The sequence below is a fragment of the Scyliorhinus torazame genome, chromosome 8, assembly GCF_047496885.1.
Source record: "Scyliorhinus torazame isolate Kashiwa2021f chromosome 8, sScyTor2.1, whole genome shotgun sequence".
Classification (NCBI taxonomy): domain Eukaryota; kingdom Metazoa; phylum Chordata; class Chondrichthyes; order Carcharhiniformes; family Scyliorhinidae; genus Scyliorhinus; species Scyliorhinus torazame.
This window is the reverse complement of record NC_092714.1, coordinates 143133872-143153864: the sequence shown is the minus strand read 5'-3', so window position 1 is coordinate 143153864 and position 19993 is coordinate 143133872. Positions and strand designations below refer to the sequence as shown.

The 19993-nt window shown below is 52.1% G+C and overlaps 1 protein-coding gene across 2 annotated transcripts in view; it reads right to left on the bottom strand.

Moving 5' to 3' along the window:
* Positions 1–19993, bottom strand: part of cpb2 (carboxypeptidase B2 (plasma)) — a 145523-nt gene that overhangs the window by 14562 nt on the left and 110968 nt on the right. For both annotated transcript variants that reach the window (XM_072514299.1, XM_072514300.1), the window contains 2 exons: positions 13843–14045; positions 13640–13724 (listed from right to left, as the gene is read on the bottom strand). In XM_072514299.1, coding sequence (XP_072370400.1) covers positions 13640–13724; positions 13843–14045 — 288 coding nt within the window. The remainder of the gene's footprint in view (positions 1–13639; positions 13725–13842; positions 14046–19993) is intronic.

The window sequence follows — 19993 nt, the reverse complement described above, 5'->3', positions numbered from 1 at the left end:
GTTATTGATGGATTTCATGAACAAAAGTGTTGTTTTTCTGTAGTTTGTCTTTTAAATGATCAATAATTTTGTTCTTATTTTCTGTTCCCTCCTGATAAAGCAATGATATAGAGCAGAAATTAATGAAATACCATTTTAAACATTTTGCTGAGAAAGTGATTTTTACTGTGATAAGGTTCATTCTTTTTGAGATTTATATAACTTTCCTGCTATGCTTCCTTGCACATGGTCACTATCAATTTTAACAGGGATACCAAACACTCCAAGGTGGGTATAAGTGGAATAATGTGATTAAAACACAAGGGTGTTGAAACCTGATATGTCTCTCTTCCCTCTAGTATAGGACATTTTGTTTTGAAACCACCTTGGAGCGACAGTCATTACTGCCAATGCTTTATAACATGGATGGTGTTCCGTTTTAAGTTGTAATGATTAATGTTGCTACAATTAAAAGATCTTGCGCGGGATTCTCCATTGGCCACCGCCAAAATCGCAATACCCGATTGGGCGGAGAATCGGTCCAAAATCGTGGCGGATCCTATTTGACACCAAATCGCAGTTCACCATCACCTTGACAGCAACGTCAGTGGGTACCGGAACGCAAGTACAGTAAACACCGTTTGGATATAATTAGTGGGCCCGACCTGGTATTCGCCGGGGCCTCCGTGATTCTCCTCCGATGGGCCAAGTTCCCGATGGCGCGGTTCATTTGTACTTTTAAAAATCGTGAAACCGGGACTTCCGGTGGCGGCTATGAGGGAGTAGGTCACACATTTGGTGGCTCCCGTTTCGGTCAGACTTTTGGACCTTTTCCCCTGACTTTTTTGAGTTTTGAGCGCGGAACTGGAAAGCAATAGTACTCAGACACTGAACCCATACAGAGTTGTATGGACTTAAGAAGCCGGAGCGACTGTAAACAGCAGAAGAAGTGGTCAAGCAAGGGCACGGTGGAGGCTATGAGAGAGACCAGTATAGCTGATGTCCAGAGCAAGGCGCCGACCCAGCCCAGCCTACAATGGAGCAGCTGCTACAGGCCATGCAGGAGGGCTTTTTAGCTCTGGAGCGCGATAATTTGGAGCCGCTCCAGAAGTCGATTGAACGATTGGAAAAAAGGTTGGATGATCAGGCTGAGAAGCTTCAGAAGATGGTGGAGGAGCAGGCCGACTTTCAAATGGTGGCGGACGTGGAGATTCGGAGGTTGAGGGATCAGCAAAAGATGCTCCTGGAAAGGCTGGAGGACCTGGACAACAGATCTTGCCGGCAGAATGCAAGAATCGTTGGCCTCCTGGACTGAGGGGCTGGATGCTGCCACGTATGTGGAGGATGAGTTTCAGAAGCATTTAGGGAACGAGGTGTTCCCTCGCCCCTCGGTGGTGGACAGGGCACACAGAGTGCAGGTGAGGCAGCCGTGATGAGGGGGTCCCGCACGAACGATGGTGGTCCGGTTCCACAGGTACCTGGACAAGGAGCGGGTTCTGCAATGGGCCAAGAGCACACAAAGCTGTACTTGGGACAATAGCACCCTGCGTGTTTACCAAGACCTGAGTACTGAGGTGGCCAGGAGGAGAGGAGGCTACAGGCAGGCAAAGGAGATTTTGTATAAGAACAAGGTGAAGCTCGGGCTGCTTTTTCCGGCGCGACTGTGGGTTACATATGAGAGCCAGCACCACTTTTTCGAGGAACCCGAGGAGGCGATGGACTTTGTTAAGAAGCATGGTCTGGCCCTGAGCTGAGGACGTTTGGACTCATGGTAGAACTTTTAAGTCTATTTTGTTTCTCTCCCACTGTGAGAGATGCCTGCGTGCTTGGGACTGTTCTTTTCGGGTTTCTTTCTCAACCTTTTTAGGTTGATGTATTTTGGTTGCGATGTGTTTTTTCTTGTTCTTTTTCGGGGTTTCCTTGAATGTTTCCTTTTTGGGTTTCTTCTTTGGTTAGGGTTTTGGTAGGGGGAAATATAAAAAAGAAAATAGTTAAAAAGGTGCGGTTATGATGGGGGTTTCGTGGGAATTTTTTTTTTTGCAATCTTTTTCTGTGTGTGGAGGGGAAGGGCTGAGAGTGCCTGGTACTTCTTATCTCTATCTGTTTGATCTAAATTGCACTATTGTTGGGGATGTGTCGGACTTGTATAGAGTTTTTGTTTAAGCAGGGCTGGTTTGGGGAAGTGGTATGGATGGGCCAGCGGGGAGGAGAGCCAGGGAACAATGGGGAGAGACGCACTGGCGCCGAAGCTGGGAGCCACCAAGCTAGCTGGGTGTGCTAGTCAACGGAAGCCAGGTGGGGGATGTTCATATAGTTAGATTAGAGCAGGGGTTAGGTGGTAGGATGGTGTTGCTAGGGGGGGGAGGGGGGGAGTTGATCTTCTGACGAGGATGGAAATTGGACATGGCAACAGTGAGGAGGTTATGGGTGGAGCCGGCCAGGAGGCGGGCCAGAGGTAGCACGACGCATGGCTGGGGGGCTGGCCAAGGAAAGAGGATGGTTGATCGGCAAAGGGGGGGGGGGGCGAAGTGCCCCCCAACCAGGCTGATCACCTGGAATGTTAGAAGGCTAAACGGGCCAGTGAAGAGGGCACGTGTGTTCGCGCATTTGCGGGTTCTGAAGGGGACGTAGTCATGCTGTAGGAGATGCACCTGAAAGTGGCAGACCAGGTTAGATTAAGGAAGGGCTAGGTTAGTCACGTCTTCCATTCGGGGCTCGACCCTAAGACTAGGGGGGTTGTGATCCTGATTAATAAAAGGGTTAAATTTGAGGCGTAGGGTACAGTTGCGGATGGGGCCGGCAGATTTGTTATGGTTAGGGGTAAGCTCGAAGGGATGAGAGTAGTCTTGGTTAGTGTGTATGCCCCTAATTGGGACGATGTGGATTTTATCAGGAGGTTGCTAGGGAAGATCCCCGACTTGGACTCGCGCAAACTGATCATGGGTGGCGACTTTAACACAGTCCTGGACCCGAGCCTGGATCGGTCGTGTTCAAGAACGGGCAATGTCGTGTTCAAGAACGGGCAGGTTGCCAGCGATGGCAAAGGAACTGAGAGGGTGCATGGAGCAAATGGGGGGAGCAGATCCGTCGGCGAGGGAGTTTTCGTACTACTCCCACGTACACAAGATGTATTCCCGAATCGATTTCTTTGTCATAAGTAGGGACTTGCTGGCCGGGATGGTGGGGGCAGAATATTCGGCAATTGCCATATCGGACCATGCTCTGCACTGGGTAGATCTACAGATTTGTAAGGATAGCTTTCAGCACCCACAATGGAGGCTGGAAGTTGGATTGCTAACCGACGAGGCGGTGTGTGAGAGGCTGAGGAAATGCATGCAGAATTACCTGCAGGTGAATGATACCGGAGAAGTCTCAGCAGCGGTGCACTGGGAGGCACTGAAGGCAGTGGTGAGAAGGAAGCTGATTTCAATCCGGGCTCCTGGGACAGGACAGACAGGGCAGAAACGGACCAACTGGTTAAGGACATTTTACGGACGGACAGGAGCTACGCGGAGTCCCCGAGGCCAGAGTTACTCAGGAAACGACAGAGGCTGCAGGCCGAGTTCGGGGTGCTGACGACAGACAAGGCCGTACAGCAGCTTAGAAAGGCAAAAGGTGCGATATATGAGCATGGAGAGAAAGCCAGCAGAATGCTCGCGCAACAACTAAGGAAGAGAGAAGCGGCTAGGGAGATAGGTAGGATAGTGGATGGGGAGGGAAATCTGGTGGGGGACCCGGCAGGGCTGAACAAGGTGTTTTGGGACTTTTATAGTAAGCTGTACACTTCGGAACCCCTCAGGGGACCGGAGGGGATGAGGCGATTCCTGGACGGACTGAACTTCCCAAAAGTGGGTAGGAAGTTGGTAGACGGACTGGGGGCCCTGGTCAGGATCAAAGATGTATTAGGGGGCCTGAAGTTCATGCAATCGGGTAAAGCCCTGGGGCCAGATGGGTATCCGGTGGAATTTTATAAAACGTTTGCTGAGATAGTGGGGCCGGTGCTGGTCAGGGTTTTGATCGAGGCAAGAGACAGAGGGGTTCTACCCCCGATGATGTCGCAGGCCACTATTTCGCTTATTCTGAAACAGGGTAAAGACCCGGAGGCTTGTGGGTCTTACAGGCCGATATCTTTGATCAACGTAGACGCTAAGTTACTGGCCAAGATCTTGGCGACTAGAATTGAGGACTGTGTACCGGACGTAACTGCGGAGGACCAAACCGGGTTCGTAAAGGGTAGGCAACTGGTGGCCAATCTAAGAAGGGTGCTTAATGTGATAATGATGACCCCGGAGAGCAGGGAGACAGAGGTAGTGGTAGCTATGGATGCGGAAAAGGCTTTTGACTGGGTCGAGTGGGACTATCTGTGGGAGGTGCTGGGACGGTTTGGGTTCGGGGAGGGGTTCATTGACTGGGTTAGGCTGTTATATCAGGCTGTTATAGAGGCTAATGTAAGGACGAATAGGATGACATCAGATTACTTCAGACTGCACCGCGGGACAAGACAGGGTTGCCCTCTCTCCCCACTGCTGTTCGCGCTGGCCATAGAGCCCCTGGCAATTGCTCTGAGAGCTTCAAGGGACTGGAAAGTGCTGGTCCGGGGTTAGTGGAACATAAAGTCTTGTTATACGCGGATGACCTGCTGTTATATGTATCGGACCCAATGGCGGGGATGGACGGTATCATGGAAACCCTGAGGGAATTTGGCCGGTTTTCAGGATATAAATTGAACATGGCTAAGAGCGAGTTGTTCGTAATTCAGGCGAGGGGGCAGGAGAGTAGGCTGAAGGAGTTGCCGTTCAGGGTGGTAGGAGAAAGCTTCAGATACTTGGGGATTCAGGTGGCACGGGACTGGGGCAAGTTGCATAAGCTCACTTGGGAGTTAGGATGCGCTCCCGCTGTCACTAGCGGGGAGGGTGCAGACTGTTAAGATGACGATTCTCCCGAGATTCTTGTTCATATTTCAATGTCTCTCCATTTTCATCCCGAGGTCCTTCTTTAAGAGGCTGAATAAAATTATCCTCGGATTTGTCTGGGCAGGGAAGTCCCCGCGGGTGAGGAAGGTGATGCTCAAAAGGAACAGAGGGGAAGTGGGTCTGGCATTGCCGAACTTCGGCAACTACTACTGGGCGGCCAACATAGCGATGATAAGGAAATGAATGGTGGGCACGGGGTCGTTTGGACGGATGGAGGCTGCTTCGTGCAGGGGCACCAGTTTGGCAGCCCTAGTTACGGCACAGGGATCAGTGCTGGGACCTTTGCTGTTTGTAGTATATATATAAATGATTTGGAGGAAAATGTAATTGGTCTGATTAGTCAGTTTGCAGACGACACAAAGGTTGGTGGAATTGCGGATAGCGATGAGGACTGTCAGCGGATACAGCAGGATTTAGATTGTTTGGAGACTTGGGCAGAGAGATGGCAGATGGAGTTTAATCCGGACAAATGTGAGGTAATGCATTTTGGAAGGTCTAATGCAGGTAGGGAATATACAGTGAATGGTAGAACCCTCAAGAGTATTGAAAGTCAAAGAGATCTAGGAGTACAGGTCCACAGGTCACTGAAAGGGGCAACACAGGTGGAGAAGGTAGTCAAGAAGGCATACGGCATGCTTGCCTTCATTGGCCGGGGCATTGAGTGTAAGAATTGGCAAGTCATGTTGCAGCTGTATAGAACCTTAGTTAGGCCACACTTGGAGTATAGTGTTCAATTCTGGTCGCCACACTACCAGAAGGATGTGGAGGCTTTAGAGAGGGTGCAGAAGAGATTTACCAGAATGTTGCCTGGTATGGAGGGCATTAGCTATGAGGAGTGGTTGAATAAACTCGGTTTGTTCTCACTGGAACAAAGGAGGTTGAGGGGCGACCTGATAGAGGTCTACAAAATTATGAGGGGCATAGACAGAGTGGATAGTCAGAGGCTACCCCGGGGTAGAGGGGTCAATTACTAGGGGGCATAGGTTTAAGGTGAGAGGGGCAAGGTTTAGAGTAGATGTACGAGGCAAGTTTTTTACGCAGAGGGTAGTGGGTGCCTGGAACTCGCTACAGGAGGAGGTGGTGGAAGCAGGGACGATAGTGACATTTAAGGGGCATCTTGACAAATACATGAATAGGATGGGAATAGAGGGATACGGACCCAGGAAGTGTAGAAGATTGTAGTTTAGTCGGGCAGCATGGTCGGCACGGTCTTGGAGGGCCGAAGGGCCTGTTCCTGTGCTGTACATTTCTTTGTTCTTTGTTCTTTTTCTTTGCCTCTGCCGCTCCCGCCGCTGCGGTACTCCACCATCTCTATAGTGATAGTGTCTCTTCGGATCTGGGGCCAGTGGAGGAGGCACATAGGGGAAGTGAGAGCATCAGTGTGGACCCCAATCTGCGGCAATCACCGATTTGCCCCGGGGAACATGGACAGTGGGTATTGACTGTGGCGGAGGGCAGGGATTGTGAGGGTGGGTGATCTGTTCCTGGAAGGGAGCTTTCCGAGCATGAGGGCGTTGGAGGAGAAGTTCGGGCTGGCGGGAGGGAATGACTTTAGATACTTACAGGTGCGGGATTTCGTGTGCAGACTGGTGCCGTCCTTCCCACGCCTCCCGCCAAAGGGGAGGCAGGACAGGGTAGTATCGAGGGGAGAGGTAGGTGAGGGTAGAGTGTCAGATATTTACAAAGAACTAATGGGAGCAGAGGATACACAGACTGAGGACCTGAAGCTTAAGTGGGAGGAGGAGTTCGGGGGGAAGATGGAGGACGGTATTTGGGCAGAAGCCCTGAGCAGAGTAAACACGACCGCAACATGCGCCAGGCTCAGTCTGATCCAGTTTAAGGTCGTGCACCGGGCCCACATGACGGTGGCCCGGATGAGTAAATTCTTCGGACTGGAGGACAAGTGTGCCAGATGCGCCGGTGGGCCAGCTAATCATGTGCACATGTTCTGGTCGTGCCCTAGACTCGGGGCGGGGGGGGGGTTCTGGCAGGGATTCGCGGACATCATGTCCCGGATTTTGAAAACTGGGGTGGTAATGAGTCCTGAGGTGGCAATCTTTGGGGTGTCGGAGGATCCGGGAGTCCAGGAAGAGAAGGAGGCCGATGTCTTGGCCTTTGCTTCCCTGGTAGCCCGGCGACGAATACTGTTCGCATGGAGAGACTCAAGGCCCCCGAAGACCGAAGTATGGCTATCGGACATGGCGAGCTTTCTCAGTCTGGAGAAAGTTAAGTTCACCTTGAGAGGTTCACTATCGGGGTTCGCCCAGAGGTGGCAGCCATTCATTGACTTCTTCGCGGAGAATTAATCATCAGCGGGGGGGGGGGGGGGGGGGGGGCTAGTGTAGAGTAGAGTAGGGGGTGGTTTAGGCAGGTCCTTGCGAGAATGGAGTTGTGGTTTGTATAGTGCGTTATTTGATTTTCTTTTTGTACAGTACTATACAATGTCATTGTTTTATATGCCAAATATACCTCAATAAAATTGTTTACCAAACAAAATCGTGAAACCGGCGTCGTAACTGATGAAGGAGAGAGAAAGGAGCGATTGTGAGCTGCCGGGCTGGACCCTGGCCAGGCTGGCTGGGGCCCTGCCAGGGCCAGGAAACGTGGGGTGATGGGGGGAACAGGCCGAGCGGCCTGGGTGACCTCCCAGGCACGGAACGCCATTACCGCGGCCATCTTGCTGCCACCCCACTGAACACTAAGCTTGACCCCTCGTTCTGCAGAGTGACACCAGCCTTATGGATGCCCCCCATCCTCACACCCTCCGCCATACCTCCTCACACCAGGCTACCACCCACCGGTGGCCCACCCAGGGCAACAGCAACATTAGCCACGACACGGACGGACGAGTGTACCCCTGGCGAAGGCATTGCCAGCCGATGGTAACCTTGGCATCAGGGACAAGTGCCAGGGCCAGAAGCCTCCAAGGTGCTGGCCAGGGACGGGGCCAGGGGTGCGGAGATGGGGGAGTGGGGACATGCGGGGGCATAGTCCGCAGTGCCCGTTGGACCTGGTTGGGTACGGGGTGGGTACGCACCATGCTAACATGTCAGCCTTTCACACCTGCAGAAATTGGATATCAATCAGCAATGTTGGCCTTCCTGCTAGTCGCCGCAGCCTTGGGGGATGCCCTGCGGTTGTACAAGCTGGACCTGCTCGAGGAGGAAGCTGCAGCAGCGGAACATGCAGTAGTGGAGCGGGCTGCAGCCCGCTCCAGTGGCCTTCAAGGTGAATGGGGTTGCCATGAACCTTTATGCAACGGGACCTGTCTGGGGTCTCACAGACCTCGGTGCACAGGTGCATCCGCACCATCATTGAGGTCCTATATGCCCAGCCGGCTCAATACACCCACTTAAATGTGGACTGAGTCCACCAGGCTGCCCCGGCGGCGAGGTTGCCGACATGCACCAGGTCCAGGGGGTGATTGATGGGATGCATGTCCCCCTACGAATCTGCAGATGACAGGCTGCTCTACACAAACCGAAAGTGGTACCGATCGATGAACTTGCAGCTGATGTGTGACCATCAGCTGCGCATCATTCACCTCTGCGCCCGATACCCGGGCAGTGTGCAAAACGCATTCATCCTGGCACGCTCAATGATTCCTGACATGTTAGAGACACCCCACCGGCTAGGGGTCTGGCTCCTGGGCGACAGGGGTTATCCACTGCGGTCGCGGCCGATGACATCTATCCAGAGGACACAGACCGACGCGGAAATCGCTACAACACCCATACAGCAACCGGGAGTGTGATCGAACAGTGCTTTGGGCTCCTGAAGATGTGGTTCAGGTGGCCCTCCAGTATGATGTTGGGAGGGTCGCCCGCATTGTGGTGGCCTGCTGCATCCTCCACAACATAGTGCAGCAGAGGGGCGACGTGCTGGAGGACGATGAACATCAGGCCTCGTCTGACGAGTAGGATGCGGGGGAGGGGGCGGATGGGCAGGACATGGAGCCCAGGCAGACACAGGAGGCCGCACGAATATGTGCCAGAGTCAACCCACACGAGAAGCTCCGATCGCCTCCAAGTTCATGAACTGGGGGGTGCGGGGTGGAGGGGGGGACTGGCCAGGTGCATGGACACCACATCACCCCACCGGCCATGCCCTGTCTGCAACTCCCTCCATGATACATACCTGCCGCACCAAGGGGTGGGGTCCTAGGTTGGCAGTAACAGCGGGTCTGGCCATGAGATGGAGGATAATGATGACCCGCTCTGCGATGAGCTCTGGTGCTCCACATCGTATGACAACGTCGGACTCCTGCCCACGGTAGTACTTTCCACCGTCCACCTGGGTGATATCTGCACGCGAGCTGGCCATTTCATCACACGGTCCCATCAAAACCCTGGGGTGACGGTGGTGAGGCCGGTCGGGGAGGGTGGAGACGACCCACCCCTCACACCCATCTGACAGAGCACTGAGACAGGTTGTAACAGTGATAACATGTGTTTAATGTGAACAAATATTTACAGATTTGTGTCCTAGGCCCTGTAACTGAACTCTGCCCTGCAACCGTGCCAACTCAAACTTGCTGGTCTTACGGGCTCTAAAGCTACACCTAGGTGGTTCCCCAGACAGTACAGCAGGAGTGGAGGCGGTCTGCTGTGATTCCTGCCCTGCGACCTGGGTCCCCTTTGGCGGGTGTCTTCTGGGGCGACCGGGCCTGGATGGGCCCGGCTGTTGCTCAGGGATCCTTTGTGGCATGGTGCCGCCCCGTTCTGCCTGCTGCCCATTAGATGCACCAGGGACAGTTAACGGGGAGGGGGGTGGGGGGGAGTCCCAGGTGCTGTGGTGTTCCGGCAGCTCCCTTGCTGGAGTCACCGACACCAACCCCATCACCTCCTCCTCCCTCGGGATGCCCAATGGCTCCTGGGCTACTCCACGAGGCAGGGTTGCGAGGAGAGCTGTCACCTAAGGCTCCCCCGCAACCTGGCGCAGCCAGTCCTGGAGGCGCTCTCTGGTCTCGATCGGGGTCAGCATGCTTGCGGCCATGGAGCAGAGGGAGTGCACCATCTCCGTCTGGGACTGCACCATATCACGCTGCGACTGTGCCACCACCTTCTGGGTTTGTGTCACATCAGCCAGTGACTGCGCCATCTCCTTCTGGGACTGGGCCACCTCCCTCTGTGTCTGCGCCACGTTGGCCAGCACCTGGGAAATGCCGCTGATTTTCCCAGCCATGGCCTGCTGTGACTGGGCCATGCTCAGGAGCGCCGCAGCGATTTCCAGGTGGCTCTGGCACATAGTTGCCTGTGAGGTGGCAACCCTGTCCTGGGCCTCGGTCGGTGCTTGCACAGAATGCCCCAGGCCTTGGACATGCTGATCCATGGCCAAAACCGTCGCCCCAATGCCTCCACCATGGACCACCCGTGCAGTGCTGGCTTGAGTGGCATGCATGGTCGGCGCCACCTCCTGCTGCTGCACATGGTTGGCCTCCTCCAACTGCACCTGCAGGCGCTGAATGCTCGCCGATAACCTTTCTTGTAGCCCCTGGCTCTGCGACTGCGTCTCCACTATGGATGGGATTGTCCGTTCCAGAAGCTCGAGACCCGTCTGGATGGTAGCTATTTCCTCGGGTTGGCCTGCCCTCCGGCCGTCCGCTCCCTCGGGTATTCGTCCCTCCACCTGCTATACCGGAGCAGCTGTGTGGTGCATACCAGAGAGTGTCCCAGGAGCCTCTTCACTAAAGTGCCCAACCGAGGTGAGTGTCTCTGGGATGGTGGAGGGTGTTGGAGACAGCTGTGACGGGAAGTCACTGTCATCCTCTGACCTGAGCTCCAGGGTCTCCTGAGTCTCAGGCGGAGGGCTGGTGACCGAGTTGCTCCCATCACTGCTCTGTTCACAGGGCGGCCGGGGGGGGCTCCGGCTGGGGCATTGGCTGGGGATGGGGGACGTCAGATGGACCCGCCCCATCACCAGCAGCATAAGACATATGATTGATACTCCATCAATAATACACGACGAGTAATAAACGTAACTGAGGCTTTAATTACACTAAACAGCAAGCCTCCTGCCTCTGGACCCGAACTGGGTCGGAGGCGGAGACCGTCCACTTTTATACAGAAGCCTGAGGGAAGGAGCCACAGGCGGAGCCAGCCTGGACAAGCCCAGGCATGCACAATACAGCGCAGTGAATATAATACAATAACGTGGTTCACCACAATGATTAGACCATGGGCTGGGGGGGGGAGTGGGGGTTGGTGTATGGGATGGGGTGGGGGTGGTGTCGGATGAGGATGGTGTGGGGGTGACGGTGGTGTGGGGGTGGTGTTGGTGGGGAGGAGTTGACACATGTGTCATGGGGACCGTAATTAAGCAGGATCTCATTTCCTCGCCCGCGGTCAAACTCCACCTTGGCGACCTCCCTTTCCTCCAGGCCGCCGACCAAGTCCAGGGTCCTCTGTCCTGTCATGGTTAGGGGCTGCAGGTCCGACATTACCCCTCCTGTCTTCTGCCGCTCCTGGCAGTTGTGCACGGCCTTCCCCTGGGGGAGGGGGGGGGGAGGGGCAGAAAGCAATGGTGTTAGACAGTCCAATGCATGCAGCTCAGGGGATGGGTAGCACCTGGCATGTGGTGCAGTGTGGAGGTTCACTCGCCCACCGGGGGGGGTCGGGTTATAGGTGTGTAGGATGTGGGTTAGTGCCAGGGGCACAGCGCTCCCTAACCATCCTGGCCATGCTGAGGAGGGTTTGCAGTTTTTTTCAGCACTGCTGGCCGGTCCAGACGGTGTTACCCACAGCACTCACCGCCTCTGCCACCTGTGCCCAGGCATGGCAAACAATGCTGGCTGGTAGCCTCGTTCCCGGGCCGGGGTACAGAGTCATCCTCCTCTCCTCCACCGCGCCCAAGAGCGTCTCCAGTTCAGCATCGGTAAATCTCAGGGCTGCTCTCCTTGCTGTCATCTTGTTGGCTGGGTTGGAGTGTGTGGGGAGCGAAGTGTGTATATACTGCTGCAGCTTGACAGGCTCCTGAGTGTCAATCGCGGAACAGGCAAATCCGGCACCATTTCTCATTCAATTGTGTTCCACGTGGCGCTGGTGCAAGCTCCTTAACAGTAGCAGATTCGTTCCAGGTGTGGCGCCAGTTTTGCCTGGTGAAAGTCCACGAATTCTGAGTTGGGTCAACACTTAGTCTCAGAAACAGAGAATCCCGTCCATGGCATAGAAATCTGTCTCGGGTGGTGGCTCAAAGTGAGCAATGATTAATCGGCTGGCCACTCTACGCACCGCCCGATAGTCACTGTATAGCAGGTGCTGTGTATAACAGAGAGCTGATCCAATATCGCCATTTTGTGCTCCCCGCCTCAGATGAATTTTGACCCCTATGTGTTTAAGGTGATTGGCAAAAGAATCAGAGGGGACATGCAGCATGTAGCATAGTGGTTAGCACAGTTGCTTCACAGCCCCAGGGTCCCAGGTTCGATTCCCGGCTTGGGTCACTGTCTGTGTGGACTCTGCACCTTCTCCCCGTGTGTGCGTGGGTTTCCACCGGGTGCTCAGGTTTCCTCCCACAGTCCAAAGATGTGCAGGTTAGATGAATTGGCCATTCTAAATTGCCCTTAGCGTCCAAAAGGGTAAGGTGGGGTTCTGGGTTACGGGGATATAGAGGATAGGGATGGGGTGGAGGCATGGGCTTGGGTAGAGTGCTCTTTCCAAGGACCGGTGCAGACTCGATGGGCTGAATGGCCTCCTTCTGCACTGTAAATTCTATGATCTATGTGTGATAACCCTCACGAGCACCACGGGGGATGACTCATCGATCTCCCCATGTGGCTCGTAGAGAATGAATTCCCATGGTAACAGGTGGAGACTCGCCCAGCGGGTGTGATATTATCATAAATGTAAGAACTGCAAGGGTTAATGTAATGTCTAAATCAACAACTAGAGGGAGCTAGATGTACAACTATAAAATGCATTGATGATAAGCCTTATGGGTGAGAGGTTGAGCAGAAAGCGAGAGAACAGAATGAAGGAAAGATAGTGTGAGTGAGAGCAGATCATAGTTAATGTAATAGTGTAGAGATTAGTAGTAGATGAGTGTAGATTATATGTTTATTATCAACTGTGAATTTTATAGGAGTAAGTGTCAAATCCAAATAAGTAGTATTAATAAATTTATAGCTTTGTTAAATTTAAAGCTATTTGTGGTCTTTGCGAACACTATGCCAACCATTCTAAAATTAGCAACACAAAGAACACCACAGAAGGAACTTGTTACTGAGCCCTTTAAATGCCATCCCAGACCCGGACTGGGTGTTATGTTAATTCCAGACTGGGACACTTGTGTTGTGCACTTTGCTTTTGAGTTTAGAATAAATCTGTTTAAATCTTCATCTTGGCGTCTCCTGGATTACGATGAGGAAAATATTTTACACAGAGTTGTGTTCTGGAATATGCTCCTTGATACTGTGATGGTAGCATTCATAACGGAGCTGGATGAATACTTGAAAGGGGAAAAGTAAGACAGTGCTATGGGAAAAGAGCAGGGAAGTGGATGACTCTTCCAAAGAACCGATAAAGGCATGCTGAGCAAAACAGTCTTTCTCTGTCCTGTATCATTCATGTGTTATGGAAATTCATTTTATGCCTCAAAGAAAAAATTTTAACCGCCCACCTGCTATAATATCTGCTTTTTGTGAACTGCTCCTCTTGGTACGTGTTTTGCCTAACTTTAAAGATACTCACAAATAGAAGTTGCTGAGTTTCCGTATCTGTAGTTGGTCCCATGCACAGACCTGACAGCAGTGACTGCCTTCTGCGCTATGTAATTCTGTAGAATAGAGAGATTATGAGTGTTAGTTAACCCAAAAACTTTTACGCACTTGGGCTGTATGTTCACATGCCCACATGCATGTAATTTAATTTGAACATTTGAGTTAATCTCTTACCAACTCTTTATGATCCTTAGACTTAGATGTTTTGTAAGAGTACGGAAACATAACCATTTGAGAGTATGAATGTATTGAGATGTAACCCTTGATGTGATCTGATCTCTGCCTGATGAAGGTAGCTACAGCTTTCACCTCTGGTTCAGACTCAGGGTGACGTCCACAGTAGGTTTGACTGCATGGGTTGTTTGATGCCCCAGGACCTGTACACAGAAGAAAAGCCAAAATGAGTACACAGACTAACTTTTATATTTTCACCAAACATATTTATAAATGGAGAACAGTGTATATCTCTCTATGTCATCATAGTGAGGCCTGAAATGTTAATGTTCTATTCCTGAACCCTCTGATAGTTTAGATTATTGTACTATCTTAAATCAATGGCAGACATTTGCTCCTGTTTATTGTAGAGTTTTGCCAGGAAATTCTTGTACAAAATGTTTTAGTTTCTGAAAACAGCCGATCAGTTTCCACACGTTAATTTGGTTGGTGGTGCAGCAGTCTCATTATTTCACAGTACTGTGTGTCCTCAGACCTCAGAAGTATGATCTCTAGTTAGTATGACTGAGTTATTTGAGGATGTGAATTTCTGAAAAAATAATTATATGCCAGAGGTTCTCCCGTGCAATTGTTCACAAATACCCTGTGGTGTCGCAGGTTTGCAGTCAGAAGACTGATGGTGCGCATTATTTTATGCTGACATTTCCATGCCGCACACAGTTCTATACTGGGCACTGCACGGAATCCTATATATATTACTCTACATAGACCATGAGTTCGAGAGTTTACTTCCACTTCTACAAAAGTAGATTTGTGGCTTTCCTCAGCAAGGTGCATTATGCTCAACGGCCCTTTCTTTTTTTAGCATGCAGCCTGTATCTTTATCAATCCAGCATGGTAATTAATTGCTGTCGTTGAAACAGTTGCTTTATTCGGCCACACAGATGGTTTCATTAAGGCCAGGCCAACATTCCAGGTGGAATATCAGATGCCAGTCTGTCATATTCATAAAGAAATATCTTCCGGAGGAATCACAAATCGTTGATTATAACATACAAATCTTTTTTTAAAAAATATTTTTATTGCCAGTTTCCAACTTTAACAGTATAACAGTTTAACATGGAACGCACGTGATATTTACAAAGTAGCAGCTCAAGTGTGTCTGATATTTACAAGTCAATTTGTGTCTTATGCACAAAGGTTTTTACAAGTGCCCCCGCTTCCCCTGTTGGAGGCATGTTCTGCTTTTCCCCAACCCCGCTGGGATGTTATTCTTTGTTGTTTGGTGTTGGGAGGGGGGAGCCTGCTTGGCCCTTCCCCTCCTCCCACTGCCCCTTATGCTTCATTTTGTGCCTTCTTTGGGATCCCTTCCCTCCCCCCCTGCCCCTGTCTCTTGTGCGTGCCCTCCCTCGTCTTTCTCTCTCTCTTCTCCCACCCACCCCCCTCTCTTTTAGTCTGTGTTTGCCTCGAACAGGCTAAATGGCCTTCAAGCTTTATGGAAGCTCTCGTCCGACCCTCGGATGGTGTACTTGATCTTCTCCAGGTCTGCCTGTCAGTCTGAAGCTTTGGGTGGTGCTGCCGATTGTCAGCCGAGCAGAATTCTCCGGCATGCAATTAGGGATGCAAAAGCCAGGGATCGGCCCTCTTCCCCATATGAAGGTCTGGCTGGTCCGATACCCCGAAGACTGACACTCTTGGGCACGGCTCCACCCTCACCCCCACAACCTTGGACATCACCTTGAAAAAGGCTGTCCAGAACCCGACAAGTCTGGGATATGCCCAGAAAATGAGGGTGTGATTGGCAGGGCCTCCCAGGCACTGTTCACATTTATCCTCCACTCCGAGAAGAACAAGCTCATTCGAGATCTAGTGAGGTGGGCTCTGTGCACCACTTTAAACTAGCTCAGGAGGAGGTGAAGTTGGCCTTGCTCAGGAGCAGGAGTTGGCCCTGCTCAATGCCTCGCTCCAGAGTCCCCAACCCACTTCCGTCCCCAGTTCGCCCTCCCATTTCTGTCTAACCTCGTCCAGTCGTAGACTTGCCCTGTCTAGCAACCGTCTGTATCTGGGCAGCGGGGTAGCACAGTGGTTAGCACTGTTGCTTCATAGCTCCAGGGTCCCAGGTTCGACTTACGGCTTGGGCCACTGTCTGTGTGGAGTCTGCACGTTCTCCCCGTGCCTGCGTGGGTTTCCTCCGGGTGCTCCAATTTCCTCCCACAAGTCCCGAAAGACGTGCTGTTCGGTCATTTGGACATTCTGAATTCTCCCTCTGTGTAACCGAACAGGCGTGGAATGTGGCGACTAGGGGATTTTCACAGTAACATTATAGCAGTGTTAATGTAAGCCTAATTGTGACAATAAAGATTATTAAAATTATATGTTCCCACAGTTCCCCCTCCTTATTGTCCATGTTGATTAGCTCCTCTAGGAGACTGTCCTTTTGGGCCTTGGGATAACTTGCCATCTCCTGAGAAATTGTTCAATTTGGAGGTGCCTAAGCTCCTGTCCCGTCGGTAGGTCCAGGTCCTCCGTCAGTTCTTCAAAGGTTGCGAGTCTGTCCCCTATGTAAAAGTTCCTAACCGCTTGTGTCTCCCCGTCCTGTCTCCATTTTCTATAGGTGGCGTCGAGCATGGCTGGCAGGAATTTGTGGTTGCCGCAGATGGGGGCTATGGAGGACAACTCGGTTAGACCGAAATGTTGCCTCATTTGATTCCACGTCTTCAATGTGGCTACCACCACTGGGCTGGTGTGTGCCTTGATGGGGGGATAGGCGCCCTGCCGTGGCGAGTGCTCGGAGGGTCATTCCCTTGCAGGAGGACTCCTCCAGTCTCACCCATTCCATGGTTAGCTCTCGTGTGCATCCCCACAACCTCTCGGCTGTGGCCGCCCAGTGGTAGTACTGTAGGTTTGGCAAGGCTAGACCGCGCCAGACTGGTCAGGTTCCACGTGTGGATCTGTGTCCAGTGATGGGCAATCTGGATCCCCAGGCAGTAGAATTTGTTTTGGGCTAGTTTGAATGGTAGTCCCTCGAGCTCTGTCCCTCCCCTGTTCGGGTTCACCGGGAATGCCTCGTTCTTGCCCAGGTTGAGTTTGTAGCCCGAGAAGGCTCCAAACTCTCTCAGAAGCTGCATGATTGCTTTCAGGCCATTCTGTGGGTCCGAGACGTAGAGGAGCAGGTCATCCGCATAGAACAACACTCTGTGCTCTCTGCCTCCTCTTTGTATACACTTCCAGCTTTTTGCATCTCGCAGAGCGATCGGCAGTTGTTCAATTACCAAGACGAACAAGGGGACATTGGGCATCCCTATCTTGTGCCTCTGTGTAGCTGGAAGTATTCAGAGCTGGTGATGTTGGTCCGAACGCTCGCCTTGGGGACGTTGTACAGGCATTTCACCAATGAGGTGAATCCTGTCCCAAGCCCAAACCGCTCCAGCACCTCGATTCCATTCGACTCAGTTGAAGGCCTTTTTTGCATCCAGGGAGATGATCACCATTGGTGTTCTCTCCCCCCCCGGGGGGGGGGGGGGGGGGGGGGGGTCAGTATCACGTTCAGCAGCCGTCTGCTGTTCACAGTTGGCTGCCTACCCTTGACAAAGCCCATCGGGTCCTCTGCGACTCCCTCTGGCACACAGTTCTCCAGTCTCTTGGCCAGGACCCTTGCGAGTATCTTCGTGTCTATATTCAGCAGTGAAATGGGCCTGTATAATCCACATTCCGTTGGGTCCTTGTCTTTTTTGGGTATCAGCGATATTGTGGCCTGTGTTAACGTAGGAGGCAGGATACCCCTCGCTAGCGAGTCTGCGAACATGACCGTCGGTGCCGGGCCACGGCTGGTGCGAACTTCTTATTGTGTTGCGACGCCTACCCTGCCTGCATGGAGCTGATACTGTCCATGATCTCTCCTAGTCCTATTGGTGCTTCCAGCTCACCCCCCGCCTATCGTCCCCCACAACTGGCACGTCCGTCCACCGAGGAACCGTTTCATCCCCGCATTCCCATTGAGGGGTCCGGAGTGTACAGCCCTCAGTAGAAGGTCTCAAACATTTGGTTGACCTCTTTTTGCTAGGTTACACATCAGCCTCTACTATCCTATACCTGCGCTATCTTCCTCGTGGCTGCGTGCTTTCTCAGCTGGTGAGCCAGTAGGTGGCTAGTCTTTTCCTGTGTTCGTAGAAGGTCCCCATTGTCTGACGGAGTTGGTGCACTGCTTTCCTAGTGGATAGTGTAGCCATCTGGGATGGCCACGTCCCGATTACAAAATGGACACTTGCAAAGACTGCAAGGGAAAATTGGACAATGCTAAGAAACAAGCAGGTGCAAGCCCTGTTTGTTGATTAGAACCTTGAACGCTCAGACAGCCCAGAAACTACCAAACGATTTACATTTAATGAGCCATCTCCGGGGACAATAGGGAAACATTTAGATACATAATGTTAGGACAGACTCCCCGGCGCCAGAAGAAGCTAAGACAAAGCTGACTGACAGTCACCAGGACACGCCCAGCGATCAGGGAACCACCTCTCTGTTGGAGGAAAATCGATACCGATGATTGGGAAAGACCCAATTAGTTGAGGCCAAGTTCAAGGCCCGCCCAAAAGAGCGCGAAGCCCTTTTGAGTATAAAAGGTATCCCCCAAGGGAGAACGTGCTCCTTTGGCTTTGGCTCTCAGCGAAGAGAGAGACCTGCCTAGCAGCTACAGCAGACCAAGTAAGTTCCAAGTCAACGCACGCTACGAGATAGACGCTCTTAGTTGCTACCCTGTGAACAGCTCAACCCAGCAGCCTCAGAACCGAGCAACAGCCATTGTTCCTCTGACTGAGTGGGCGCCCAAAGCTAAGTATAGGCCTTGGCAATCGTGGTAGTTTAGTTTTGTAGTGTTTATGCAGGAGTAGATTTGAATGTGTGTAAATAAATGAGCATTGCTTTTGAACTTACTAACTGGTGTATCGAGTCATTGATCAGTATTCGGTTCTGAACCTTGTGACGGTGTCGAAAGATACCTGGCGACTCTTGAGCAAACGTGGTTAAATAGAGCCAAATTAAGAACCTACCAAAAGTTAGCAACAATAGCAGCAGATCTTTCCTCTCCGCCAGAAGTTCTACACTCGGGGCCTCGGAGTATTGTCTGTCGACCACCAGGATGGAGTCGATCAGTTGTTGCCAGGCCACCCTCTCTTCCCTATCTCTACATGCCTTGTAGGCTATAACCTCTCCCCTAATCATCGCCTTTACTGCCTCCCAGAATGTGGAAGGTGAGACTTCCCCTATCCAGTTGTTTGTAATGTACGCGCCTATGGCTTGTGATAGTCTTTGGAGAAGACCTGATCGGCCAGTAGGTCCATGTCCAGCCTCCATGTGGGGTGCTTGGCACGACCTGTCTCCAACATCACATCCACGTAACGCAGAGCATGGCCGGACGTAACAGTCACAGAATATTCTGCTCTTACTATTCCTAGAAGCATCGCTTTCCCCACTAGAAATCTAGTCTCGAGTATGCTTTGAGGACCGGCGAAAAAAGCAAGAATTCCTTCTCACCGGAATATAGGAACCGCCACAGGTCCACCCCCCCCCCCCCCCCGCCCCCCCCCCCCCCCCCCCCCCCCCCCCCCCATCTGCTCCATGAATGTTGCCAACTCCCTGGCCATGCCTATCCTTTTCCCTGATCTGGAGTTCGATCAGTCTGTCATTAGGTCCTGTACACAGTTGGTCAGTCGGTGCGTGTCAGTGTCGGCGATTTGCACCAAGGTTTTTTCTACATAGAGCCAATGGGCGCGTACACATTAACCAGGACTACTGGTGCCCCGTCTAGGACACCGCCGACCGTGACGTACCATCCCCCTTGGTCCATAACCGTCCTTGTCGTCGTGAACCTCGTCCTCTTACTGATCAATATGGCTACTCCCCTAGCCCTCGTCCCGTAGCGTGAATCGTCCGTCTGTCCCACCCAGCCCTTTCTTACCTGCAGTCGGTCCTTCGCCCTCATGTGTGTTTCCTGTAGCAAGACTATGTCAGTTTTCAGGCTTCTCAGATGGGTGAAGACTTTAGTTGTTTTCACAGGGCCATTAAGTCCCCTGACATTGCAGTTGATAATCCTGGTGGGTGTTTTTTGTCCCCGCTCCTGTGAGATCAACCATACTTACCTGGTGGACGCGCC